Source organism: Zonotrichia leucophrys, chromosome 23, assembly GCF_028769735.1.
Source record: "Zonotrichia leucophrys gambelii isolate GWCS_2022_RI chromosome 23, RI_Zleu_2.0, whole genome shotgun sequence".
Taxonomy (NCBI): Eukaryota; Metazoa; Chordata; class Aves; order Passeriformes; family Passerellidae; genus Zonotrichia; species Zonotrichia leucophrys.
This window is the reverse complement of record NC_088192.1, coordinates 2,071,173-2,098,880: the sequence shown is the minus strand read 5'-3', so window position 1 is coordinate 2,098,880 and position 27,708 is coordinate 2,071,173. Positions and strand designations below refer to the sequence as shown.

The 27,708-nt window shown below is 37.0% G+C and overlaps 1 protein-coding gene across 3 annotated transcripts; it reads right to left on the bottom strand.

Moving 5' to 3' along the window:
* Positions 1–244: 244 nt before the first annotated feature.
* On the bottom strand, positions 245–27,415 carry PTP4A2 (protein tyrosine phosphatase 4A2). 3 transcript variants are annotated; one of them, XM_064731695.1, is made up of 6 exons: positions 27,263–27,413; positions 17,299–17,963; positions 12,998–13,090; positions 6,177–6,307; positions 3,780–3,854; positions 245–747 (listed from the first exon to the last, which is right to left on the bottom strand). In XM_064731695.1, exons 2-6 carry the CDS (start codon positions 17,392–17,394, stop codon positions 639–641), a joined length of 504 nt encoding a protein of 167 aa, XP_064587765.1. In that variant the 5' UTR covers positions 17,395–17,963; positions 27,263–27,413; the 3' UTR covers positions 245–638. The 3 variants fall into 3 exon arrangements, with proteins under 3 accessions (XP_064587765.1, XP_064587766.1, XP_064587767.1); XM_064731696.1 differs by lacking the exon at positions 27,263–27,413 and adding an exon at positions 22,048–22,089; XM_064731697.1 differs by lacking the exon at positions 245–747 and adding an exon at positions 3,090–3,135 and having other exon boundaries at positions 27,263–27,415.
* Positions 27,416–27,708: the final 293 nt, after the last annotated feature.

The window sequence follows — 27,708 nt, the reverse complement described above, 5'->3', positions numbered from 1 at the left end:
CAGGAGTCAGAATTCCATGGAAAACATCCCCAAAATCCCTGGGATGTGCCCAAAAAGGGGCTTAAGGCTCTCAAGGCTGTTCCCAGCCAGCTCCTCCTCGTGTCCCTGCTTAAAAACCCAAAAATTTCCTTTTTTTTTAAAGAGTTTAAAAAGGAATTCACATCTCAGGAATTCAATTTCCTGGCTGGGGGTGTTTTTCTCACCTTGAAAAAAATCCTTTCTGCACAAGGCAATGCTCTGCTGCTTTTCCTTAGACATAAAGTTGACTTTATTTCTTTTCTTAAAAAGTTAAAAATACAGAAGGTTCAGAAAAACTGCTTTTCTCCTTGCAGGTTGCAGCTTAAGGAGAAAACAATCCTTCACTGAAATGTTTCTCTTAATTGGCTTTTTTATTATTATTATTATTATAGAATTTTCTAATTTTGGGTTTTTTTCCTTTCAATCATCATCACCCTTTTATTTTTAAGGACAGAGGTTGAGGAGCACTGACTCCACCACTAATTTAATGCCATTTTTTTCTTATTTTTTTGTTTTTTTTGATTCCAAATTCACATTTCCAGGTGCCAAGAGTCCAGAGAAGAGCCCCCCATTCACTTTTGCCTTCTTTTTGAGATCAATATTTTGGTTTTTGTGTTTATTTATTGAACACAGCAGTGACCGTTGGCATCTTTGAAGCGTAATCTCATCTTGGGCCGGTATTTCTCCAGGTAAAGCAGCTGTTTGGAATTGAAAGCTCCCCTCCTTTTCCTAAAAAATAAATCACAAAATAATGTAAATATCAATGGGGAAAAAAAAACAAACAAAAAAGCACCTTTATGTTCACTTCAGGAAGAGTAGTTTAAATTTTAATTATTTTAATGATATTTTATATGTAGTAATATTCAAAATGTATTGAAAGCTCCCCTCCTTTTCCTAAAAAAAAAACACAAAAAAGATGGATATCAATGGGAAAAAAAACCAAGAAAAAAGGACCTTTATGTTCACTTCAGGAAGAGTAGTTTTAATTTTAATTATTTTAATAATGTTTTATATTTAATAATATTCAAAATGTATTGAAAGCTCCCCTCCTTTTCCTAAAAAATAAATCACAAAATAATGTAGATATCAATGGAAATAAAAAAAAAAAAAAACCAAAAAAAACCACCTTTATGTTCACTTCAGGAAGAGTAATTTTAATTATTTTAATAATGTTTTATATTTAATAATATTCAAAATGTATTGAAAGCTTCCCCTCCTTTTCCTAAAAAAACACAAAAAAAGATGGATAGCAATAGGAAAAAAAACAAAAAAGAAAAAAGGACCTTTATTTTCACTTCAGGAAGAGTAGTTTTAATTTTAATTATTTTAATGATATTTTATATTTAGTAATATTCAAAATGTATTGAAAGCTCCCCTCCTTTTCCTAAAAAATAAATCACAAAATAATGTAAATATCAATGCAAAAAAATATGTTCACTTCAGTAAGAGTAGTTTTAATTTTAATTATTTTAATAATGTTTTATATTTAATAATATTCAAAATGTATTGAAAGCTCCCCTCCTTTTCCTAAAAAATAAATCGCAAAATAATGTAAATATCAATGATAAAAAAAAAAAGAAAAAAGGACCTTTATTTTCACTTCAGGAAGAGTAGTTTTAATTTTAATGATATTTTATATTTAGTAATATTCAAAATGTATTGAAAGCTCGCCTCCTTTTCCTAAAAAATAAATCACAAAATAATGTAAATATCAATGCAAAAAAATATGTTCACTTCAGGAAGAGTAGTTTTAATTTTAATTATTTTAATGATATTTTATATTTAATAATATTCAAAATGTATTGAAAGCTCCCCTCCTTTTCCTAAAAAATAAATCACAAAATAATGTAAATATCAATGGAAATAAAAAAAACACCTTTATGTTCACTTCAGGAAGAGTAGTTTTAATTTTAATTATTTTAATGATGTTTTATATTTAGTAATATTCAAAATGTATTGAAAGCTCCCCTCCTTTTCCTAAGAAATAAATCACAAAATAATGTAAATATCAATGGAAATAAAAAAAAAAAAAAAACACCTTTATTTTCACTTCAGGAAGAGTAGTTTTATTTTTAATTATTTTAATATTTTATATTTAGTAATATTCAAAATGTATTGAAAGCTCTCCTCCTTTTCCTAAAAAATAAACCACAAAATAATGTAGATATTAATGGAAAAAAAAAAAAAAAAAAAAAAAAACCACCTTTATGTTCACTTCAGGAAGAGTAATTTTAATTATTTTAATAATATTTTATATTTAATAATATTCAAAATGTATTGAAAGCTCCCCTCCTTTTCCTAAAAAATAAATCACAAAATAATGTAAATATCAATGGAAATTAAAAAAAATAAAAAAAACCACCTTTATGTTCACTTCAGGAAGAGTAGTTTTAATTTTAATTATTTTAATAATATTTTATATTTAGTAATATTCAAAATGTATTGAAAGCTCCCCTCCTTTTCCTAAAAAATAAATCACAAAATAATGAAAATATCAATGGGAAAAAAAGGCACCTTTATGTTCACTTCAGGAAGAGTAGTTTAAATTTTAATTATTTTAATGATGTTTTATATTAATAATATTCAAAATGTATTGAAAGCTGCCCTCCTTTTCCTAAAAAATAAATCACAAATAATGTAAATATAAATGGAAATAAAAAAAAAAAAATAACACCTTTATGTTCACTTCAGGAAGAGTAGTTTTATTTTTAATTATTTTAATAATGTTTTATATTTAATATTATTCAAAATGTATTGAAAGCTCCCCTCCTTTTCCTAAAAAATAAATCACAAAATAATGTAAATATCAATGGAAATTAAAAAAAAAAAAAAAAAAAAAAACAAAAAACCTTTATGTTCACTTCAGGAAGAGTAGTTTTAATTTTAATTATTTTAATGATATTTTATATTTAGTAATATTCAAAATGTATTGAAAGCTCCCCTCCTTTTCCTAAAAAATAAATCACAAAATAATGTAAATATCAATGGAAATAAAAAAAAAAAAAAAAAAAAAAACCTTTATGTTCACTTCAGGAAGAGTAGTTTTAATTTTAATTATTTTAATGATGTTTTATATTTAATAATATTCAAAATGTATTGAAAGCTCCCCTCCTTTTCCTAAAAAAACACAAAAAAGATGGATATCAATGGAAAAAAGGCACAAGTTTGTCCACAGATTCGTTTTCAACTTAATTAATATTTTAATTATATTTTCTAATGAATAATATTTTGAATATTATTCAAAATATATGAAAATATATGAAAATAATCAATATTATTGAAAATATATGAAATAATCAATATTATTGATAGCTCTCATCCTTTTCCTAAAAAAAAAAGAACACCACAAAAAAGGTGGATATCAATGGGAAAAAGGCACAATTTTGTTCACAGATTCCTTTTCATTTTAATTAATTAATCTTTTAAACACTATTTTATATTGAATGATAGTTAAAATATATTAAAGAATAAATATTATTGAAAGTTCCCCTCCTATTCCTAAAAAAAAAATAATAAAAAATGTGGTTATCAATGATAAAAAGAAGCACCATTTTGCCCACTTCAGGCAGATTTTCACCTCACAAAATTCAAAATATTTGAGCTTTTTCTTCACATTTAACCCCAAATTTTCACGAAATATTCTTTATTTTAGGATAAAACTCATTAAAAACTCCTAAATCTTTTCCTTAATAGGTTCAGGCAGAAAAAAAGCACAGAATAAAAGAGGAAAAAAAACAAAAAAAAAGAGAATTTTCACTTACTGCCTTATAAACTGAACTGCATCCTCATATTTCATTCCACATTCAATGAGAGCCAGCGCCACCAGAACGGGAGCCCTGCAGGAAAAAAATCAATATTTTAAGGGAAAAGCACAAAAAATAAGAAATAATAAATGGAATTCTTCAGATTTCATCCAATTCCTCTCCCCAAACAAGCACCAAAGGGTTTTTTCCCACACAAAAGTGTTTTGTCTGATGTAAAATGAATTTTTTTTTGAAGGATTCTGCTTGTAAAAAAAATAAAAATCAATAGCAGCTCTTTAGTGGTTGGGGTATGAGAATAATTCTGGGTTTTTATCTCATTTTTTGGGTTTTGACATCTCCTGAATGCTTTGAGCTGTGCAGACACTGAGCTATGGATTTAGAAATATTTCTATATTTTGCTTTTTTAACTAATTCTGTCAAGGAGCAGCAAAAAGGAGAATTTTCTGCTGTGGGATCTTCATTTCAGAAGATTTTTTACCCCATTTTTAAGGGTAAAAAAATGAGGTTTTAACACCCAGGAATCCCCAAATAAATTGAATTTTCTCAACCCCAGAATTAAAGAGGTGCCAGAACTGGAAAATTCCTGTGGGTAAAATAAGAAAATTCAGGAGGAATAATCCCATTATTACCCTGTATCTGAATAAATTCAATTTTTCATTCTCCAGGTGTGAATTTGATCAATTCACAATACTCTAAAATTAGCAAATTCATGATTAACACAAGGTTCTTTATCAACGATGGAATTAATCAATTAATAAATATAATGTATGAATATAATACATTGTATCTATAAAATAAATTGTAATAATATAAAATAATTATATTAATTATATAATATAATTAATATTTTTAAGGTGCATTAAGTCCCTGTTGTTTTCCTGACATAAATTTTTTGGGACAAAACAGAGAAATTGGATTTTGTTGAACGCTTTCCTGCCAAATAAATGAAGTTTATTATTATATGTATTAATTCTATTATTCAATATAATTAAACAATTAGTTGATCCACTATTAATAATTATAGTAATTTATCAATATAAAATTATTAATGATCGCATTAATTTTGGTTCTACATTCATTATTTAATTAAATAATTAGTTGATTTCCTATTAATTATTACATTAATTATATGGATTTATTGACATAAAATTATTATATAAATTAAGCATCTAAATTTATTATTTTATCTGATTAAATAATTATTTTCTTTACCATTATTATATTAATTACATTGATTTATTAATATAAAATTGTAAAAAATTCTATTCGTTCCATATTTAAACTTATTATTAAATCCAACACGAAATTATTTAATTATTTTAACCAATAAATTTAACTTGAATTTAATATAATTAATAATTAGTTGATTTACTATTAATTATTAAATTAATTCTATTGATTTATTCACATAGGATTGTTAAAAATTATATTCGTTCCGTATTTAAATTTATCAACAAACTTAATATGGAATTATTTATTTAATTATTTTAACTAATAAATTTAACTTAATATAATTAAATAATTCTTTGATTTACTATTATTATATGAATTATATTGATTTATTAATATAAAATTGTTAATAATTATATTCGTTCCGTATTTAAATTTCTCAATAAACTCAATACAAAATAATTTATTTATTTTAACTAATACATTTAATATAACCAAACAATTAGTTGATTTACTATTCATTATTAAATTATATTAATTCATTAATATAAAATTGTTAATAATTATATTTGTTCCGTATTTTTATTTATCAATCAACTTAATATGGAATTATTTATTTGATTATTTTAACTAATAAATTTAACTTAATATAATTAAATAATTCTTTGATTTACTATTATTATATGAATTATATCGAATTACTAATATAAATTGTTAATAATATATTAGTTTCGTATTTCAATTTATTAGTAAATTCAATACAAAATAATTTATTTATTTTAACTAATACATTTAATATAACTAAATAATTAGTTGATTTACTATTAATTATTAAATTATATTAATTCATTAATATAAAATTGTTAATAATTATATTCGTTCCGTATTTAAATTTATCAATCAACTTAATGTGGAATTATTTATTTAATTATTTTAACTAATGAATTTAACTTAATATAATTAAATAATTCTTTGATTTACTTTTATTATATGATAATAATAGTAAATATTTACTAATTTACTATTATATTAGTAGTAGTATTCGATATTAATACACTGATGTATTAATATAGAATTGCTAACAATATAATATGTTGTTAATTAAAATTATTATTTAATAAAATAATAATGATGAAAAGAAGACATTTCAGAATAAATTTAACAATAATTTAGGAATATTTTTATTAAATTAATTATATTTGAAGCCAATTTGCTGGCACTGACCTTCCCAGCCCGGCCACACAGTGCACGGCCACGCAGCACCCGGGCTCCTCCCGAAATTTGCTTTTCAAAAGGTTCAGCCAATCCTCCACGATCTGGCTGGGGGGCGGCGCTCCGTCATCAAACGGCCAGTCCTGAGGGGAGAAAATCCTTTAAACCCACAAATTCTGCATTTAGTCAAAAAATAAAAGGATAATAAACACAATTTTTGGGTATTTTTCAGGTTTGCATCTTGATAAAAAGCACCACTGAATGTTTAACAACCATTATCTGGCTGAGGGGTGGCGCTCGGTCATCAAACGGGCCAGTCCTGAGGGGACAAAATCCTTTAAACCCACAAATTCTGCATTTAGTCAAAACAAAAAAGGATAATAAACACAATTTTTGGGTATTTTTCAGGTTTGCAGGCGGATAAATTGCACCATTAAGTGTTTAACAACAACGATCTGGCTGGGGGGCAGTGCTCCTTCAGGCCAGTCCTGAGGGGAGAAAATCCTTTAAACCCACAAATTCTGCATTTAGTCAAAACAAAAAAGGATAATAAACACAATTTTTGGGTATTTTTCAGGTTTGCAGGTGGATAAAATGCACCATTAAGTGTTTAACAACCATTATGTTCAACAACCATTATCTGGCTGGGGGGCGGCCCTCCGTCATCAAACGGCCAGTCCTGAGGGGAGAAAATCCTTTAAACCCACAAATTCTGCATTTAGTCAAAAAATAAAAGGATAATAAACACAATTTTTGGGTATTTTTCAGGTTTGCAGGCAGATAAATTGCACCATTAAGTGTTTAACAACCACGATCTGGCTGGGGAGGGGGGCAGTGCTCCGTCAGGCCAGTCCTGAGGGAAGAAAATCCTTTAAACCCACAAATTCTCCATTTAGTCAAAAAATAAAAGTATAATAAACACAATTTTGGGTATTTTTCAGGTTTGCAGGCGGATAAAATGCAAAATTGAATGTTTAACAACCATTATGTTTAACAACCATTATCTGGCTGAGGGGCAGCGCTCTGTCATCAAACAGCCAGTCCTGAGGGGAGAAAATCCTTTAAACCCACAAATTCTGCATTTAGTCAAAAAATAAAAGTATAATAAACACAATTTTTGGGTATTTTTCAGGTTTGCAGGCAGATAAATTGCACCATTAAGTGTTTAACAACCACTATCTGGCTGGGGGGCGGCGCTCTGTCATCAAACGGCCAGTCCTGAGGGGACAAAATCCTTTAAACCCACAAATTCTGCATTTAGTCAAAACAAAAATCCTTTAAACCCACAAATTCTGCATTTAGTCAAAACATAAAAGGATAATAAACACAATTTTGGGGTATTTTTCAGGTTTGCAGGTGGATAAAATGCACCGTTGAATGTTTGACAAACATTATCTGGCTGGGGGGCAGCGCTCCGTCATCAAACGGCCAGTCCTGAGGGGACAAAATCCTTTAAACCCACAAATTCTCCATTTAGTCAAAAAATAAAAGTATAATAAACACAATTTTTGGGTATTTTTCAGGTTTGCAGGCGGATAAAATGCACCATTAAGTGTTTAACAACCATTATCTGGGTGGGGTGATGACGGCCAGTCCTGAGGGGAGAAAATTCTTTAAACACACAAATTCTGCATTTAGTAAAAAAAAAAATCCTTTAAACCCACAAATTCTGCATTTAGTCAAAACAAAAAAGGATAATAAACACAATTTTTGGGTATTTTTCAGGTTTGCAGGCGGATAAAATGCAAAATTGAATGTTTGACAACTATTATGTGGCTGGGGGGCAGTGCTAGTCAGGCCAGTCCTGAGGGGAGAAAATCCTTTAAACACACAAATTCTGCATTTAGTAAAAAAAAAAAATCCTTTAAACCCACAAATTCTCCATTTAGTCAAAACAAAAAAGGATAATAAACACAATTTTTGGGTATGTTTCAGGTTTGCAGGCAGATAAATTGCACCATTAAGTGTTTAACAACCACGATCTGGCTGGGGGGCGGTGCTCTGTCATCAAACGGCCAGTCCTGAGGGGACAAAATCCTTTAAACCCACAAATTCTGCATTTAGTCAAACCAAAAAAGGATAATAAACACAATTTTTGGGTATTTTTCAGGTTTGCAGACAGATAAAATGCAAAATTGAATGTTTAACAACCATTATCTGGCTGGGGGGCAGCGATCGTCATCAAACGGCCAGTCCTGAGGGGAGAAAATCCTTTAAACCCACAAATTCTGCATTTAGTCAAAAAAAAAATCCTTTAAACCCACAAATTCTGCATTTAGTCAAAACAAAAAAGGATAATAAACACAATTTTTGGGTCTTTCTCAGGTTTGCAGGCGGATAAAATGCAAAATTGAATGTTTAACAACCATTATCTGGCTGGGGGGTGGCGCTCCGTCATAAACGGCCAGTCCTGAGGGGAGAAAATCCTTTAAACCAAACGGCCAGTCCTGAGGGGAGAAAATCCTTTAAACCCACAAATTCTGCATTTAGTCAAAAAATAAAAGGATAATAAACACAATTTTTGGGTATGTTTCAGGTTTGCAGGTGGATAAAATGCACCATTAAGTGTTTAACAACCATTATCTGGCTGGGGGCGGCACTCCTTCATCAAACAGCCAGTCCTGACGGGACAAAATCCTTTAAACCCACAAATTCTGCATTTAGTCAAAAAAAACCCTTTAAACCCACAAATTCTGCATTTAGTAAAAAAATAAAAGTATAATAAACACAATTTTTGGGTATTTTTCAGGTTTGCAGGCAGATAAATTGCACCATTAAGTGTTTAACAACCATTATCTGGCTGGGGGGCGTCATCAAACGGCCAGTCCTGAGGGGAGAAAATCCTTTAAACCCACAAATTCTGCATTTAGTCAAAACAAAAAAGGATAATAAACACAATTTTTGGGTATTTTTCAGGTTTGCAGGCGGATAAAATGCAAAATTGAATGTTTAACAACCATTTCATTGCACTTGGCACTGCAGCCTCCCCTGAACTCCTCTGCAATGAAGAGGAGTTTTTTTAAGAGAAAATTTCCGGATTTTTAAGAGAAATCCCTGTCCTTGAAATGGTATTTTATTAAAAAAAGATGTGAAAATCAATAGGTATTTTCGGATAAACACAGGAGAGAGGAGAACTCTGCTGGTGGCTGAAAATCCCATTTATGCTCCAGAAAATCCCATTCTGAGGGGCTGAAAATGCTCCTAAAAATTCCCAATTCCAGGGGAGCAGCTCCTCCAGGAACTCAGGGAATTTTCAATTTGGGGAAAAAAACAAAAAAAACCCCTCTTTTATGAGGAGAAAGGCTCTTAAATTATGGCAGAAATTCACATTTTCTGCTGTTGAAGGGGCAGCCACCATTAAATCCAGGCTATATTTATCATCAATAATCAAAAATTGATTTTTTCCTCTGAAAATCCCATTTATGCTCCAGGTTCTGAGAGGCTGAAAATGCTCCTAAAAATTCCCAATTCCAGAGGAGCAGCTCCTTCAGGAATTCAGGGAGTTTCCAATCCCCTGAGTGTTTTTAATTTGAAAAATATAAAAAAAAATTCCAAAAAATCCCACTTTTATGAGCAGAAAGGTGCTCAGATAATGACAGAAATTCACATTTTTTGCTGTTGAATGGATAGCCAGCATTAAATCCAGGATACATTTAATATCAATAATCCACCTCTGGAAGCCAAAAAGTGCCCAAAATCCCCTCAGAAAAAATAAACTGAAGATTAACAAAGTCACCTGTGGAAGGCAAAAAGTGCTAAAAATCCTCTCAAAAATAAAATAGTGAAGATGGACAAAGTCACCTGTGGAAGGCAAAAAATACCAAAAATCCTTTCAGAAAAAAAATAAAAAATACTGAAGATGAACAAAGTCATGTCTGAAAGCCAAAAAGTGCCAAAAATCCCCTCAGAAAAAAAGAAAATATTGAAGATGAACAAAGCCACCACAGCCCCTCTAGAAATCAAAAATCCTCAGGAAAAAAAACCCCAAAATTCCTGATTTTTCCTGAATTTTCCTCATCCCCGATTTTTTGCCATCTGTATAAAAAAACACCACATTTTACCCACTCCCAAATTTACCAAAATATTTCCATTTTCAGGAGGTTTCCACCTCATTTTTGACCTCAGCAGTGCTAAAATTGCCATTAAATGGTGCTAAAAGAAGCATTAATCTCGCCCCAGGCTGTGTTTTTAATGTTAAATGTTCTTTTTCACAGGCAAATATTAACTTAAAATAGCCAGGTGTTATTTTCTCAGCTGGGGGTTACTCAATCCCATTTCAGAGCAGCAAGAGGACGATTCTGGCTGGAAAATAAAAAGCAGGAATTCATGGAAATAAAGGAGCTGGATTTATTTCCCTCCTGGAGCAGCATCCTGAGGTTTTTTAGGCTAAAATATCTTCAAAAATGAGATTTTTCTCTCCAAACACCAACAGCTGCAGCAAACCCCATTTCCAGTTTTATTTTTAAGCAAAACTTCCTCAAAAGTGCAGCTTTCAGTTCAAAAATTGAGGTTTTAAAAGTTCCTGAGAAGCAAAAAACTTGAATTATTTTAGAAATAACTAGAAATTTAGAAATAAAACCCCAAGGCCTGGAGAAGGAGGGAATTCCATCCCTGGCTGCCCTGGGAGGAATTTCCCTTCTGGAATAGGAATTCTCTCCCAAACCCCAGCTTAATTTTTCTTTTCCTCACAGAAAACTTCATTTTTCCTGTAGAAATCAAGAAACCTGACTGATCTTCACATGGAATTTTCACTGATAAACCAGAATAAAATTTTCTTTTCCTCACAGAAAACTGCATTTTTCCTGTAGAAACCAAGACACCTGACTTATCTGCACATGGAATTTTCATTGATAAGCCACAATAATTTTATTTTTCCCTCGAGGAAAAACTGCATTTTTCCTGTAGAAACCAAGAAACCTGACTCACCTGAATGTGGAATTTTCATTGATAACCCACAATAATTTTATTTTTCCCTCATGAAAAACTGCAGGAGTTTTCCTGTGGAAGCCACAAAACCTGACTGACCTGCATGTGGAATTTGAAATGCCAGGATAAAATTTTCTTTTCCTCATGGAAAAGTGCATTTTTCCTGTAGAAACCAAGAAACCTGACTGATTTGCACATGGAATTTTCCTTGATAAACCACAATAATTTTATTTTTCCCTCATGGAAAACTGCAGGAGTTTTGCCACAAAACCTGACTGACCTGAATGTGGAATTTTCATTGATAACCCACAATAATTTTATTTTTCCCTCATGAAAAACTGCATTTTTCCTGCAGAAACCAAAAAACCTGACTTATCTGCACATGGAATTTTCATTGATAACCCACAATAATTTTATTTTTCCCTCATGAAAAACTGCAGGAGTTTTCCTATGGAAGCCACAAAACCTGACTGACCTGCACATGGAATTTTCACTGATAAGCCAGAATAAAATTTTCTTTTCCTCACAGAAAATTGCATTTTTCCTGTAGAAACCAAGAAACCTGACTCACCTGAATGTGGAATTTTCATTGATAAGCCACAATAAATTTATTTTTCCCTCATGGAAAATTGCATTTTTCCTGCAGAAACCAAAAAACCTGACTTATCTGCACATGGAATTTTCACTGATAAGCCAGAATAAAATTTTTCTTTTCCTCACAGAAAACTGCATTTTTTCTGGAATTTGGTATTCCAGGATAAAAATTGGAATTTGAAATGCCAGGATAAATTTTTTTTTTCCTCACAGAAAATTGCATTTTTCCTGTAGAAACCAAGACACCTGACTCACCTGAATGTGGAATTTTCATTGATAACCCACAATAATTTTATTTTTCCCTCATGGAAAACTGCAGGAGTTTTTTTCCTGAGCCACAAAAAGCTGCAGGAAGGCTGAATTGCAATAAAATACCAGGCTGTTATTACTCACATTACAAAATAAACTGATTTTATCAGTTTTGGGATGAATTTTTCACAGAATTTGTGCTGCCCATGGGATTTTTGGGATGGATTTCCCACAGAATTTGGGGCTGCTCCAAGAGAATTCAAGGCCAGGTTGGATTAATCTGGAGTGGTTTTTAATTAATTGGGAGTGGTTTTTAATTAATTGGGAGTGTCCCTGGTGTGGATGAGATTTAAGAATTCCAACCCAAAATATTCCAGAATTCCATGTTTTTCTCCTGGCACAATAATTTGTGGCAATTTGTCACCCACAGGCTCAAAAGTGACATTTTCTATAAGATATTTTTATTATTATTATAAAGATATATCTTTATATATAATATATATTATATATAATAATACTATTATTATAAAGATAATAAAATATAATTCTATTTTAGAGAATTTTATAAAAATATAAAATTATATAGAATATAAAATATTATATAGAATATAAAATTCTATAAAATAGAATATTTTATTATCTTTATATATTTATATATAAAGATATATATATCTTTATATATCTTTCATATCTATAAATATTTATATATTTATATAATATATATATTATATAATAATAATATTATTATTATAAAGATAATAAAATATAATTCTATTTTATAGAATTTTATATTTCTATAAAATTCTCTAATTTTATCCACATGCTGAGAAAAACCAAAAAATGCTGTCAGCCCAGAAATCACCAAAATAATCCCTCAAAACCACACAAAAATATCTCAACAAATCCAAAACCACACCAAAAAATCCAATTTTTTAAACCCACCTTTACCTGGTTTACATTTTTTTGGCCATGCTGGACCATCCCCAAGCACTGAAGAGAGATCCCCACAAGTTCTAGAGGTGAAAATTCACATTTTTTTTTAGCCAGTTTTAAAGGCAACTCACTAGAACTTGGATTCCTTCTTTCTCGATTGGAGCTTGATCATAAGTGGCGTCACAAACTCGCACCAAAGTTGTCACCCCGTATTTCTTCAGCTCCTTGAAGAGAAATAAAACATTGAATAATGAGAAATCTCAATTTATCAGCCAGAAAAATCAATATTTTCCACATTTTTAGGGTTGCAAAGTGAATGAACATGGAAGGAGCAAGGGATAAAATTTGTGAGGAAATTTAAAAATGAGAAATGTTTCTGAGGGGAAAAATGTCACCCCATACTCCTTGAAGAGAAATAAAACACCTGAGCATTAAATAATGAGAAATCTCAATTTATCAGCCAGAAAAATCAATATTTTCCACATTTTTAGGGTTACAAAGTGAGTGAACATGGAAGGAGCAAGGGATAAAATTTGTGAGGAAATTTAAATATAAAGGGGGGAAAAATGTCACCCTATACTTCTTCAGCTCCTTGAAGAGAAATAAAACACAGAATAATGAGAAATCTCAATTTATCAGCTATAAAAATCAACATTTTCCACATTTTTAGGGCACCAAAGTGAGTGCACATGGAAGGAGCAACAGATAAAATTTGTGAGGAAATTTATTTCTGAGGGGAAAATTTCACCCTGTACTCATTGAAGAGAAATAAAACATTAAATAATGAGAAATCTCAATTTATCAGCCAGAAAAATCAACATTTTCCACATTTTTAAGGCTGCAAAGTGAGTGAACATGGAAGGAGCAAGGGATAAAATTTGTGAGGAAATTTAAATATAAGAAAAGTTTCTGAGGGGGAAAAATTTCACCCTGTACTTCTTCAGCTCCTTGAAGAGAAATAAAACATTGAATAATGAGAAATCTCAATTTATCAGCCAGAAAAATCAACATTTTCCATATTTTTAGGGCTACAAAGTGAGTGCACGTGGAAGGATAAAATTTGTGAGGAGAAAAATCAACATTTTCCACATTTTTAGGGCACCAAAGTGAGTGAACATGGAAGGAGCAAGGGATAAAATTTGTGAGGAAATTTAAAAATGAGAAATGTTTCTGAGGGGGAAAAATGTCACCCTGTATTTCTTCAGCTCCTGAAGAGAAAATAAAATACCTGAGGCACTGAATAATGAAAAAAATCTCATTTTATCAGCTATAAAAATCAACATTTTCCACATTTTTAGGGCTGCAAAGTGAGTGAACATGGAAGGAGCAAGGGATAAAATTTGTGAGGAAATTTAAAATATAAGAAATGTTTCTGAGGGGAAAAAATGTCACCCCATACTCCTTGAAGAGAAATAAAACATTGAATAATGAGAAATCTCAATTTATCAGCCAGAAAAATCAACATTTTCCACATTTTTAAGGCTGCAAAGTGAGTGAACATGGAAGGAGCAAGGCATAAAATTTGTGAGGAAATTTAAAATATAAGAAATGTTTCTGAGGGGGAAAAATGTCACCCTGTATTTCTTCAGCTCCTTGAAGAGAAATAAAACATTGAATAATGAGAAATCTCAATTTATCAGCTAGAAAAATCAACATTTTCCACATTTTTAGGGTTGCAAAGTGAGTGAACATGGAAGGAGCAAGGGATAAAATTTGTGAAATTTAAAAATGAGAAAATTTTCTGAGGGGAAAAATGTCACCCTGTAAACCTTGAAGAGAAATAAAACATTGAATAATGAAAAAAATCTCAATTTTTCAGCCAGAAAAATCAACATTTTCCACATTTTTAAGGCTGCAAAGTGAATGAACATGGAAGGAGTAAGGGATAAAATTTGTGAGGAAATTTAAAATATAAGAAATGTTTCTGAGGGGAAAAAATTTCACCCTGTACTTCTTCAGCTTCTGGAAGAGAAATAAAACATTGAATAATGAGAAATCTCAATTTATCAGCCAGAAAAATCAACATTTTCCACATTTTTAGGGCACCAAAGTGAGTGAACATGGAAGGAGCAAGGGATAAAATTTGTGAGGAAATTTAAAAATGAGAAATGTTTCTGAGGGGGAAAAATGTCACCCTGTACTCCTTGAAGAGAAATAAAACATTGAATAATGAGAAATCTCAATTTATCAGCCAGAAAAATCAACATTTTCCACATTTTTAGGGTTGCAAAGTGAGTGCACGTGGAAGGATAAAATTTGTGAGGAAATTTAAAAATGAGAAATGTTTCTGAGGGGAAAAAATTTCACCCTGTATTTCTTCAGCTCCTTAAAGAGAAATAAAACATTGAATAATGAGAAATCTCAATTTATCAGCCAGAAAAATCAATATTTTCCACATTTTAAGGCTGCAAAGTGAGTGAACGTGGAAGGAGCAAGGCATAAAATTTGTGAAATTTAAAAGGGATATGAAAAAATGAGAAACATTTCTGAGGGGAAAAAATGTCACCCATACTCATTGAAAAGAAATAAAACACTGAATAATGAAAATCTCAATTTATCAGCCAGAAAAAATCAATATTTTCCACATTTTTAAGGCTGCAAAGTGAGTGAAAATGAAGGAGCAAGCATAAAATTGAAATTTAATAGGGAATATTAAAAAATGAGAAAATTTCTGAGGGGAAAAATTCAACTCATAATCATTGAAGAAAAGAATAAAACACTGCAATAAAAAAATCACATTTTATCAGCTATAAAAATCAACATTTTCCATATTTTAAGGCTGCAAAGTGAGTGAACATGGAAGGAGCAAGGCATAAAATTTGTGAAATTTAAAAATGAGAAATGTTTCTGAGGGGGGAAAAATTGCAATTATAAAACTGGAATGATGAGAGTAAAATTGGAATTCTAAAAGTAAAATTGCAATTATAAAAAAATTCTCAATAATTGGGGTGTTGGAAGCCTAGATGATATTGTGGGGAAAATGTGAAAAATAAAAGACAAAAAAAATTCTAAATTTCCTTCCAGAGATGAAGAAGGAGAGTTCAGCAAATTCCTGGCCAGGAATTTTGAGGAATTTGGGAATTTTTTGACTCAGAAATTAACCCTTGGTGGCAAGGTTTGTATCCCAAAAAATTCAGAAATTGGGGAAAAAATCAGCATTGATTCTCATATTGTGAGGAGAATGTGAAAAATAAAAGACAAAAAAATTCTAAATTTTTTCCAGAGATGAAGAAGGAGAGTTCAGCAAATTCCTGGCCAGGAATTTTGAGAAATTTGGGAATTTTTTGACTCAGAAATTAACCCTTGGTGGCAAGGTTTGTATCCCAAAATTGAAGTTGATTGAAGCCAAAAAATGCAGAAATTGAGAAAAAATCCTAAATTTCCTTGCAGAGATGAGGAAGGATTGCTCAGCAGATTCCTGGCCAGGAATTTTGAGAAATTTGGGAATTTTTTGACTCATTTTTGTCCCAGGAATTAACCCTTGATGGCAAGGTTTGTATCCCAAAAAATTCAGAAATTGGGAAAAAAAATCAGCATTGATTCTCATATTGTGAGGAGAATGTGAAAAATAAAAACCAAAAAAATTCTAAATTTCTTCCAGAGATGAAGAAGGAGAGTTCAGCAAATTCCTGGCCAGGAATTTTGAGAAATTTGGGAATTTTTTGACTCAGAAATTAACCCTTGGTGGCAAGGTTTGTATCTCAAAATTGAAGCTCATCCAAGCCAAAAAATGCAGAAATTGAGAAAAAATCCTAAATTTCCTTGCAGAGGTAAAGAAGGACTGGTCAGCAATTCCTGGCCAGGAATTTTGAGGAATTTGGGAATTTTTTGACTCATTTTTATCCAAGGAGCAAATCCTTGATGGCAAGGTTTGTATCCCAAAAAATTCAGAAATTGGGGAAAAAAAACCAGCATTGATTCTCATATTGTGAGGAGAATGTGAAAAATAAAAACCAAAAAAATTCTAAATTTTTTCCAGAGATGAAGAAGGACTGGTGAGCAGATTCTTGGCCAGGAATTTTGAGAAATTTGGGAATTTTTTGACTCAGAAATTAACCCTTGGTGGCAAGGTTTGTATCTCAAAATTGAAGTTGATTGAAGCCAAAAAATGCAGAAATTGAGAAAAAATCCTTAAATTTCCTTGCAGAGATGAAGAAGGAGAGTTCAGCAAATTCCTGGCCAGGAATTTTGAGAAATTTGGGATTTTTTGGACTCATTTTTATCCAAGGAGCAAATCCTTCATGGCAAGGTTTGTATCCCAAAAAATTCAGAAATTGGGGAAAAAAATCAGCATTGATTCTCATATTGTGAGGAGAATGTGAAAAATAAAAACCAAAAAAATTCTAAATTTTTTCCAGAGATGAAGAAGGACTGGTGAGCAGATTCTTGGCCAGGAATTTTAAGAAATTTGGGAATTTTTTGGGCTCCTTACCTCGATGAACTTGCTGAGGGTTGCATTGGTTGGGTTGTGAGTGATCAGGAAACGCAGATTTTCATAAGTAATTTCCACTGGGGCTGGACGGTTCATAATGGCAAAAAAAAATCGTTTGAAGGGGCCAAAAAATAAAAATAAAAAGAAAATCCTCCCCAAAAAAAATTAAAAAAAATCAAAATAAAGAGGGGAAAAATTAAAAAAAAAAAATTAATGACCTTGGAAAGGTTTCACAGCAGAAAACATCAAAAAAAATCAAAAATAGGATTGATCAGAGCTTGCTTGGATGGGTTTGTTGGTAGAAAAAATCAGATTTTTGTGTAAATCCTCAGCTGGTTTCCTTCAGGCTCCCCAAATTGCCAGGGCAGCCTGAACTGCATGGAGGCACTGGTGAGGTGAGGAGGAAAAATCCCAAAATCCCATAAAAAAAAAAAAATCTGAGCCAGCTCCAGGAGTTTTGGAAAAAGGGAGGGAAAAAATAATAATCCAAAAAAAAAAATAAAAAATAAAATAAAAAATGGGGAAAATTGTGGCAGCACAAAGAGGTTTTTGGGGAGCCCCCTGTGAGCTCACTTGGCAGCCAGGGTGCTGTGCTGGGCCTGGCAGAATTCTGCCCTGACGCTCAGAATCGCCATAAATGTGCCAAGGATCCTCCAACAGAACACCTGGAATGGGGAAAAACACAGGGAAAAGGGTTGGTGAGGTGTGTTCACAGCCAGAGAAAATTAAATTCAAATTAGCATTAAAAATAAGCAAATAAATCCAAGTTCGGATAGGTCTAATCGCAAATATTGTGAATAAATTCAAATTAAAACCCAAAGTATTAATAGGCCTAATCATAAATATCGTGAATAAATTCAAATTAAAATAATTTTAAAATAACAAAAAAAAAATCAATGTCCTGATAGATCTAATTATAAATATTGCGAAAAAATAAATTATAAATATTGTGAATATTCTATTCAGATAGGTCTAATCATAAATATTGTGAATAAATTCTAATTAAAATAATCATAAAAAAACCCCAGATAAATTAAAGTCCTGATAGGTCTAATTGTAAATATTGTGAATAAATAAATTATAAATATTGTGAACAAATAAATTGTAAATATTGTGAATAAATAAATTGTAAATATTGCAAATAAATAAATTATAAATATTGTGAATATTCTCTTGGGAAAAGTCCTGATAGGCCTAATCGCAAATATAGTGAGTAATTAAAATTAAAATAATCATTAAAAAATAACAAAAAAAAAAATCAAAGTCCTGATAGATCTAATCATAAATATTGTGAATAAACTCAAATTCAAATAATCACTAAAAAAATAACAAAAAAAAAAATTCAAAGTCCTGATAGATCTAACCATAAATATTGTGATAAGCCTAATGATAAATAATCATAAATAATGGAAACACCTGGAAAAGTGGAAAAATTGTTGGTGGGTCAGTGATCCCCCCATAGAAAAACTAAAAAAAATTAAAAATTATTAAATTAATTGAAGCCCTGATAGACCTAATAAGAAATATTGTGATAAATAAAAATAAAATGATTTTATGATGTTTTCAGTCACCTCTGATCAATCCAGCTGTTATCTATCAATCCAAGTGTGATCTGATCAATCCAGATATGATCTGATCAATCCAGGTGTGATCTGATCAATCCAGGGGCCCCCTGATCAATTCAACTGTTATCTGATCAATCCAGCTGTTATCTATCAATCCTGGTGTGACCTGATCAATTCAGGGGCCCCCTGATCAATCCTGGTGTGACCTGATCAATCCAGATATGATCTGATCAATCCAGGAGTCCCCTGATCAATTAAACCATTATCTGATCAATTCAACTGTTATCTGATCAATCCAGGTGGGATCTGATCAATACAGGGGCCACTTGATCAATCCAGCTGTTACCTGCCCCATCCAGCTTTTATCTGATCAATCCAGGTCCCACCTGATGAATCCAGGAGGGATCTGATCAACCCAGGGGCCCCCTGATCAATTAAACTGTTATCTGATCAATCCAGCTGTTATCTATCAATCCTGGTGTGACCTGATCAATTCAGGGGCCATCTGATCAATCCTGGTGTGACAAGATCAATCCAGATATGATCTGATCAATCCAGTGTAATCTGATCAATCCAGGGGCCCCCTGATCAATCCAGGTGTGATCTGATCAATCAAACCGTTATCTGATCAATCCAGGTGGGATCTCATCAGTCCAGGGGCCATCTGATCAATCCAGATGTGAGCTGATCAATCCTGGGGCCCCTGATCAATTAAACCGTTATCTGATCAATCCAGCTGTTATCTATCAATCCTGGTGTGACCTGATCAATTCAAGTGTGACCTGATCAATCCAGATATGATCTGATCAACCCAGGGGCCCCCTGATCAATCAAACCGTTATCTGATCAATCCAGGTGGGATCTGAGCAATCCTGGAGGGATCTGATCAGTCCAGGTCCCATCTTACCAGTCCCTGCCAGTCCCTCCCAGTCCCTGCCAGTCCCTCCCAGTCCCTGCCAGTCCTCCCAGTCCCTGCCAGTCCATCCCAGTCCCTGCCAGTCCCTCCCAGTCCCTCCCAGTCCATCCCAGTCCCTGCCAGTCCCTCCCAGTCCCTCCCAGTCCCTGCCAGTCCCTGCCAGTCCCTCCCAGTCCCTCCCAGTCCCTCCCAGTCCCTCCCAGTCCATCCCAGTCCCTCCCAGTCCCCCCATCCATCCCAGTCCTACCCAGTCCATCCCAGTCCCTCCCAGTCCTCCCAGTCTCTCCCAGTCCCTCCCAGTCCCTGCCAGTCTCTCCCAGTCCTCCCAGTCCATCCCAGTCCCTCCCAGTCCCTCCAGTCCCCGCCAGTCCCTCCCAGTCTCTCCCAGTCCCTCCCAGTCCCTCCCAGTCCCTCCCCAGTCCCTCCCAGTCCCTTCCAGTCCTCCCAGTCCCTCCCAGTCCCTCCCAGTCCTCCCAGTCCCTCCCAGTCCTCCCAGTCCATCCCAGTCCCTCCCAGTCCTCCCAGTCCCTCCCAGTCTCTCCCAGTCCCTCCCAGTCCATCCCAGTCCCTCCCAGTCCCTCCCAGTCCCTCCCAGTCCCTCCCAGTCCCTCCCAGTCTCCCAGTCCATCCCAGTCCCTCCCAGTCCATCCCAGTCCCTCCCAGTCCATCCCAGTCCCTCCCAGTCCCATCCCAGTCTCTCCCAGTCCATCCCAGTCCATCCCAGTCCCTCCCAGTCCCTCCCAGTCCCTCCCAGTCCATCCCAGTCCCTCCCAGTCCCTCCCAGTCCCATCCCAGTCCATCCCAGTCCCTGCCAGTCCCTCCCAGTCCCTCCCACTCCCTCCCAGTCCCTCCCAGTCTCTCCCAGTCCCTCCCAGTCCTCCCAGTCCCTGCCAGTCCCTCCCAGTCCCTCCCAGTCCCTCCCAGTCCCTCCCAGTCCCTCCCAGTCCATCCTGACTCTCTGCTCTCCCCTGCAGATCCGGATCTGCCCCAGCAGGAAGGAGAAGCCTCAAAGTCAGGACATGGTGACAAAATTGGCACCTGAGCGAGGGCACAGGGCTGGGGGAAAGCTGCCAACGGCGGGCTGGAGCCCTGAGGGGAAATCAGCTGGGAAATCAACCTGGATGGGAAATTCAAACTGGGAAATTCAAACTGGATGGGAAATTCATCCTGAATGGGAAATTCATCTTGAATGGGAAATCAGCTGGGAAATTCATCTGGATGGGAAATCAACTGGGAAATTCAACCTGCATGGGAAATCAGCTGGGAAATTCAACCTGGATGGGAAATTATCCTGGGAAATTCATCCTGGATGGGAAATTCATCCTGGGAAATCAGCTGGGAAATTCAACTGGGAAATTCATCCTGGGAAATTCAAACTGGATGGGAAATTCATCTTGAATGGGAAATCAGCTGGGAAATTCATCTGGATGGGAAATCAACTGGGAAATTCAACCTGCATGGGAAATCAGCTGGGAAATTCAACCTGGGAAATTCATCCTGGATGGGAAATTCAACCTGGGAAATTCATCCTGGATGGGAAAATCAGCTGGGAAATTCAACCTGGATGGGAAATTATCCTGGGAAATTCATCCTGGATGGGAAATTCATCCTGGATGGGAAATTCATCCTGGATGGGAAATCAGCTGGGAAATTCAACCTGGGAAATTCATCCTGAATGGGAAATTCATCCTGGATGGGAAATCAGCTGGGAAATCAACCTGGATGGGAAATTCAACCTGGGAAATTCAACCTGGGAAATTCAACTTGGATGGGAAATCAGCTGGGAAATTCAACTTGGATGGGAAATCAGCTGGGAAATTCAACCTGAATGGGAAATCAGCTGAGAAATTCATCCTGGATGGGAAAATCAACCTGGGAAATCAGCTGGGAAATTCAACTTGAATGGGAAATTCATCCTGGATGGGAAATTCATCCTGAATGGGAAATCAGCTGGGAAATTCATCTTGAATGGGAAAATCATCCTGGATGGGAAATTCATCCTGGGAAATTCACCTGGATGGGAAATTCAACCTGGATGGGAAATTCATCCTGGATGGGAAATTCACCTGAATGGGAAATTCATCTTGAATGGGAAATTCACCCTGGGAAATTCACCCTGGGCATAGCTGGGCACTGCCACAATTCCTCCAGGAAACACTTCATGCTCTTCCCTGTTAGTGCTGCTCTGCCATTGGGATTATTCTTTATAAAAACACAAAACACCTTCCCCACACCCACATTTAACACCATGGTGTTTGCATTCCATACCCAAAAAGTTGAAAGTTGCTAAAAGTGTTTGAAGTCCAAGTTGTTCAACGTGTTTGAAGTCAAAAGCAAAAGACTCTGCTGCTAAAAAAAAATTAAAATTTGAGCTCCAATCCACGGATTACAGCCAAGTAAAATCAAAATAACTTGCAGCAATTTGTTTGCAACATCAAGAAGTATTTTGCTAAAAATCAGAGGGCTTTGAAAACAAGGCCCTGCCTGAATATCCTCACGTGAAATCTCAATAAAATCCCATTAACAGCGGAGCAGGAGTTGAAAGCAGCCCCAGAAATCAGCAGAGCTGAGTTTCCATCCCTGCCCTCCACAAAGCCCCCATTGTTCCCAGGCTCATGAAATTTGGGAAGAGGAACAAGAGATAACAAAAAGCTCCAAGGAACAGCAGAGCCAAGCCCAGAGCTCGGAGGGCCGGCAAAAAGGAGATTTCACCAGGGCAAAGACACTCGGAGGGGATTTGGGATTTCTCATTTCAAGCTGGGGTTTCATTTCCAATGTTCTCAGGAGCTGCCAGATGAATTTTCAGGGTGAGAGGGAATTTTCAGGATGAATTTCCAGGGTGAGAGGGAATTCTAGAATGAGAGATAATTTCAGAATGAGAGGGAATTTTCAGGATGAATTTTCAGGGTTAGAGGGAATTTCAGAATGAGAGGGAATTTTGGGGTGAGAGAGAATTTCAGAATGAGAGGGAATTTTCAGGATGAATTTCCAGGGTGAGAGGGAATTTCAGGATGAGAGAATTTCGGGGTGAGAGGGAATTTCAGAATGAGGGAATTTCGGGGTGAGAGGGAATTTTAGGATGAGTGGGAATTTCAGAATGAGAGGGATTTTCAGGATGAATTTCCAGGGTTAGAGGGAATTTCAGAATGAGGGAATTTCAGGATGAGAGGGAATTTTCAGGATGAATTTTCAGGGTGAGAGGGAATTTCAGAATGAGGGAATTTCGGGGTGAGAGGGAATTTTCAGGATGAATTTCCAGGGTGAGAGGGAATTTCAGAATGAGAGGGAATTTCGGGGTGAGAGAGAATTTTGGGGTGAGAGAGAATTTTGGGGTGAGAGGGAATTCTAGAATGAGAGGGAATTTTGGGATGAGAGGGAATTTCAGAATGAGAGGGAATTTTCAGGATGAGAGGGAATTTCAGGGTGAGAGGGAATTTTCAGGATGAATTTTCAGGGTGAGAGGGAATTCTAGAATGAGAAGGAATTCTAGAATGAGAGGGAATTTTGGGGTGAGAGGGAATTTCAGGGTGAGAGGGAATTTTGGGATGAGAGGGAATTTCAGGATGAGAGGGAATTTCAGGATGAGAGGGAATTTTCAGGATGAATTTTCAGGGTGAGAGGGAATTCTAGAATGAGAAGGAATTCTAGAGTAAGAGGGAATTTTGGGGTAAGAGATAATTTCAGAATGAGAGGGAATTAATCCCAGCCCTCATCACCTCCCTGGGAATTCTTCCCGCACCTCCAAACTCCTGTCAGTGGTTTTTGGGTGGAAAATGGAAATCCCGAGGTGGCTGTGGAGGGTGAAGGGTTTGGTTTTGTGTTCAGGGCTGGAGAAATGTTCAGCACTGAGGGGGGGCATTGCCCAGGGGGGAGGGGAAGGGAAGGAAAAGGGGGGGCAGGATGGGGGGGCTTCTCTCTCATCCCAAAATTCCCTCATTCTGAAATTCCCTCTCACCCTGGAAATTCATCCTGAAAAATTCCCTCTCATTCTAGAATTCTCTCTCACCCCAAAACTCCCTCTCATTCTGAAATTCCCTCTAACCCTGGAAAATTCCCTTTCACCCTGGAAATTCACCCTGAAAATTCCCTCTCACCCCAAAATTCCCTCTCATCCTGAAATTCCCTCTCACCCTGGAAATTCATCCTGAAAATTCCCTCTCATTCTGAAATTCCCTCTCATCTAAAAATTCCCTCTCACCCCAAAATTCCCTCTCACCCTGAAAATTCCCTCTCATTCTAAAATTCCCTCTCATTCTGAAATTCCCTCTAACCCTGGAAAATTCCCTCTCATCCCAAAATTCCCTCTCATCCCAAAATTCCCTCTCACCCTGAAAATTCATCCTGAAAATTCCCTCTTACCCTGGAAATTCCCTCTCACCCTGGAAAATTCCCTCTCACCCTGGAAATTCATCCTGAAAATTCCCTCTCATTCTAGAATTCCCTCTCATCCTGAAAATTCCCTCTCATCCTGGAAATTCCCTCTCATCCTGAAAATTCCTTCTCATCCTGAAAATTCCCTCTCATCCCCAAATTCCCTCTCATTCTAGAATTCCCTCTCACCCTGAAAATTCATCCTGAAAATTCCCTCTCATCCCAAAATTCCCTCTCATCCCAAAATTCTCGCTCACCCCAAAATTCCCTCTCATTCTAGAATTCCCTCTCATCCCGAAATTCCCTCTCATTCTGAAATTCCCTCTCACCCTGGAAAATTCCCTTTCACCCTGGAAATTCATCCTGAAAATTGCCTCTCATTCTAAAATTCCCTCTCACCTTGAAAATTCATCCTGAAATTCCCTCTCACCCTGGAAGTTCCCTCTCATCCCAAAATTCCCTCTCATTCTGAAATTCCTTCTCATCCTGAAATTCCCTCTCATTCTGAAATTCCCTCTCATCCTGAAAATTCCCTCTCATTCTGAAATTCCCTCTCATCCTGAAATTCCCTCTCATCCCAAAATTCCCTCTAACCCCGAAATTCCCTCTCACCCTGGAAATTCATCCTGAAAATTCCCTCTCACCCTGAAATTCCCTCTCATCCCAAAATTCCCTGCCGGCCCCGCTCCCCTCTGGAGCTGCAGAGGGGCCCAAGTGCAGCAGGAGCACCCCGAGCTCTGCCCTGCGCTGAGGAAGAGGAGGATGCACCTGCAGGGATTCTCCTCCCTGAGCTTCATCACTTCGGGGCTTTTTTTTTGTTTTATTTTTAATTAAAAATCCCAACCAGACCCACATTGCTCACTCCTACCGAGTTGATTAAATCCAAGTTGAGTCATGAGGAGACAGAGTTTTCTGGCTGCAGCTACTGGTGGGTTTATCTTTATTTATTTTAATTTTTTTTATTTAATTTTTTTTTTCTTTCCTTCAAATCCTATCTGCAGCTCTGAGTCAGCCCCCTGCCTGCTTCATTCGAGTTTCCATTTCTACAGGAGCTTTTCAAAGCCAAATTTCTGCCTTCCTCCTCCTCCTCCTCACCCTGAAACCAGCAGAGAGCACACACACACAGTGCCCCGGAAGAAAATGCAGAAAATGGTGATTAATCACATCCCAAAGCCCCCAAATCCCAGCCCTAAACACACATTAAAAAAATCCCTTTATCCTTTAGAGGTTGCCTCGAGGTTTCCCTTTCTCACCCCCAAAAAATCCCCCCAGGTTTTATCAAACGTGTTCCTCATGCACGCAGGGATCGGTAATAGCACTGTCCTCAAAATACTGATGAAAATGTCCCTCAACAGCAGATAAAAATAAAATAAAAACCAGATAAAATTCCCACCAAAACCAGGTGCAAATTCCCCCTAAAACCAGGTACAAATTTCCCCCCAAAATCAGACATAAATTCCCCCCAAAACCAGGTGCAACCCCTTCAAAAACCAGGTGTAAATTCCCCCCAAAACCAGGCGCAAATTCCCCCCAAAACCAGGTAAAAATTCCCCCTAAAGTCAGGTACAACCCCCTCAAAAATCAGGTACAAAGTCCCCCCAAAACCAGGTGCAAACCCCTCTAAAACCAGGCACAAATTCCCCCCAAAACCAGATAAAACCCTCTCTAAAACCAGGTGAAAACCCCTCTAAAATCACGTATAAATTCTCCCCAAAACCAGGTGCAAACTCCTCTAAAACCAGGTACAAATTGCCCCCAAAACCATGTAAAAATTGCCCCTAAAGTCAGGTACAACCCTCTCAAAAACCATGTACAAATTCCCCCCAAAACCAGGAGCAAACCCCTCTAAAATCAAGTATAAATTCCCCCCAAAACCAGGTGTAACCCCCTCTAAAACCAGGTACAAACTCCCCCCAAAACCAGGCACAAATTCCCCCCAAAACCAAGTGCAACCCCCTCAAAAATCAGGCACAAATTCCCCCCAAAACCAGGCACAAATTCCCCCCAAAACCAGGCACAAATTCCCCCCAAAACCAGGCACAAATTCCCCCCAAAACCAGGTGCAAACCCCTCTAAAATCACGTATAAATTCCCCCCCAAAACCAGGTGTAACCCCCTCTAAAACCAGGTACAAACTCCCCCAAAACCAGGTGCAAACTGCTCTAAAACCAGGCACAAAGTCCCCCCAAAACCAGGTGCAGCCCCCTCTAAAATCAGGCACAAACTCCCCCCAAAACCAGGTAAAAATTCCCCCTAAAGTCAGGTACAACCCTCTCTAAAATCAGGTACAAATTCCCCCCAAAACCAGGCACAAATTCCCCCCAAAACCAAGTGCAACCCCCTCAAAAATCAGGTACAAATTCCCCCCAAAACCAGGCACAAACCCCAAATTCAACCCTCCTGCAGCCTCCCTGTTTCAGTGCCCCCCTTTCCTGAACATCCCCCCAAAAGCGGCTGCAAGGGGAGGACTTGGGGGACCCCACAACGCTGGGGGTGGGCACTGAGCCCCCCAAATCCCATTGGTGAGAGAGGACCCCCCAAAACAGCCCTACAGGGAAATGGGACCCCCAAAGCTGCAGGTCAGGGCCACTGTCCCCAACCTCTGAACCCCCAAAGCTCAGGAGGGACCCCAAGGTCTGAGCTGCCCCCAAATCCCCTCCTGGCACACAGCGAGCCCTCAAAGCCGCCCAGCCAAACCCCACAGGCCGGGAATTTCCTCCATAACAGGAAGGAATCCCCGAGTCCCAGGCAGAGCCTCGTGGAGCCCCAAATCCCCCTCCAAAGGAGCCTTTGAGCCCTCAGGGAGCCTCCTGCGCCCTCAAGCTTTGTGGAGCCCCAAATCCCCCTCCAGATCCCCCCGGAGCCCTCAGGGAGCCTCCTGCGCCCTCAAGCCCACCCCAAACCAACGCCTCAGCCTCCCGCAGCCCTAAAACCCTTCCTAGAACACAAAACCCTTCCAAAGCACCCGCAAGGCCTTGAGGAGACTCTCCAGGCCAGCGAGGCCCCCTCAGGGCAGGGAATCCCCTCCAAACACACCCGGGATTCCCTTCCCGGTTCCCCAGGGCCTCCGGCCTGCCCCGATCCCCCCGAAGCGCCTGGGCTGCCGCCTCACCGTGGGCATTGAGCGGGCCGGGGGCCGGGCGGGGTCGGGCAGGGTCGCGGGCGGGCGGCGGGGCCCGTGACGGGGCTGGGGCTGCGCTGGGCCCGGTCCGGCCGGAGACACCGAGAGCCCGCGCGCCGCCACACGGCTCAACGCGCACAGGCCGCGCCCCCCCCTCCCGCCCGCCGCGCCGTGGTACGGCCCGCCCCTCACACCCACGGCCGCCACAGTGGTACGGTCCGCCCCCACACGCCCCGGGGCAGCGCGCTGGGCGCGTCCATTCCAGGCGTGGAGAGGGGGGAGGGGGGAGTGAGAATGGAGGGCTGCGTGAGGAACTGGCAGGGCTTTGCAGTGTCTGGAGGGGCCTCCAGGGAAATCTTTCGTCACGAGCTGCAGTGATAAGACAGGCAACAATAGAGGTTAGGTATTAGGAGGAAGTTCCTCTCTGTGAGCGTGGC

What these genes read in the sequence shown, in the direction of transcription:
- PTP4A2 (XM_064731695.1), bottom strand. Translation starts at nt 17,394, where the DNA reads ATGAACCGTCCAGCCCCAGTGGAAATTACTTATGAAAATCTGCGTTTC. An exon ending in CCCTCAGCAAGTTCATCGAG is followed by an intron (nt 13,091 to 17,298) that starts GTAAGGAGCCCA and finishes TTTCTCTTCAAG; the next exon opens with GAGCTGAAGAAATACGGGGT. An exon ending in AAGAAGGAATCCAAGTTCTA is followed by an intron (nt 6,308 to 12,997) that starts GTGAGTTGCCTT and finishes TTCTCCCCTCAG; the next exon opens with GACTGGCCGTTTGATGACGG.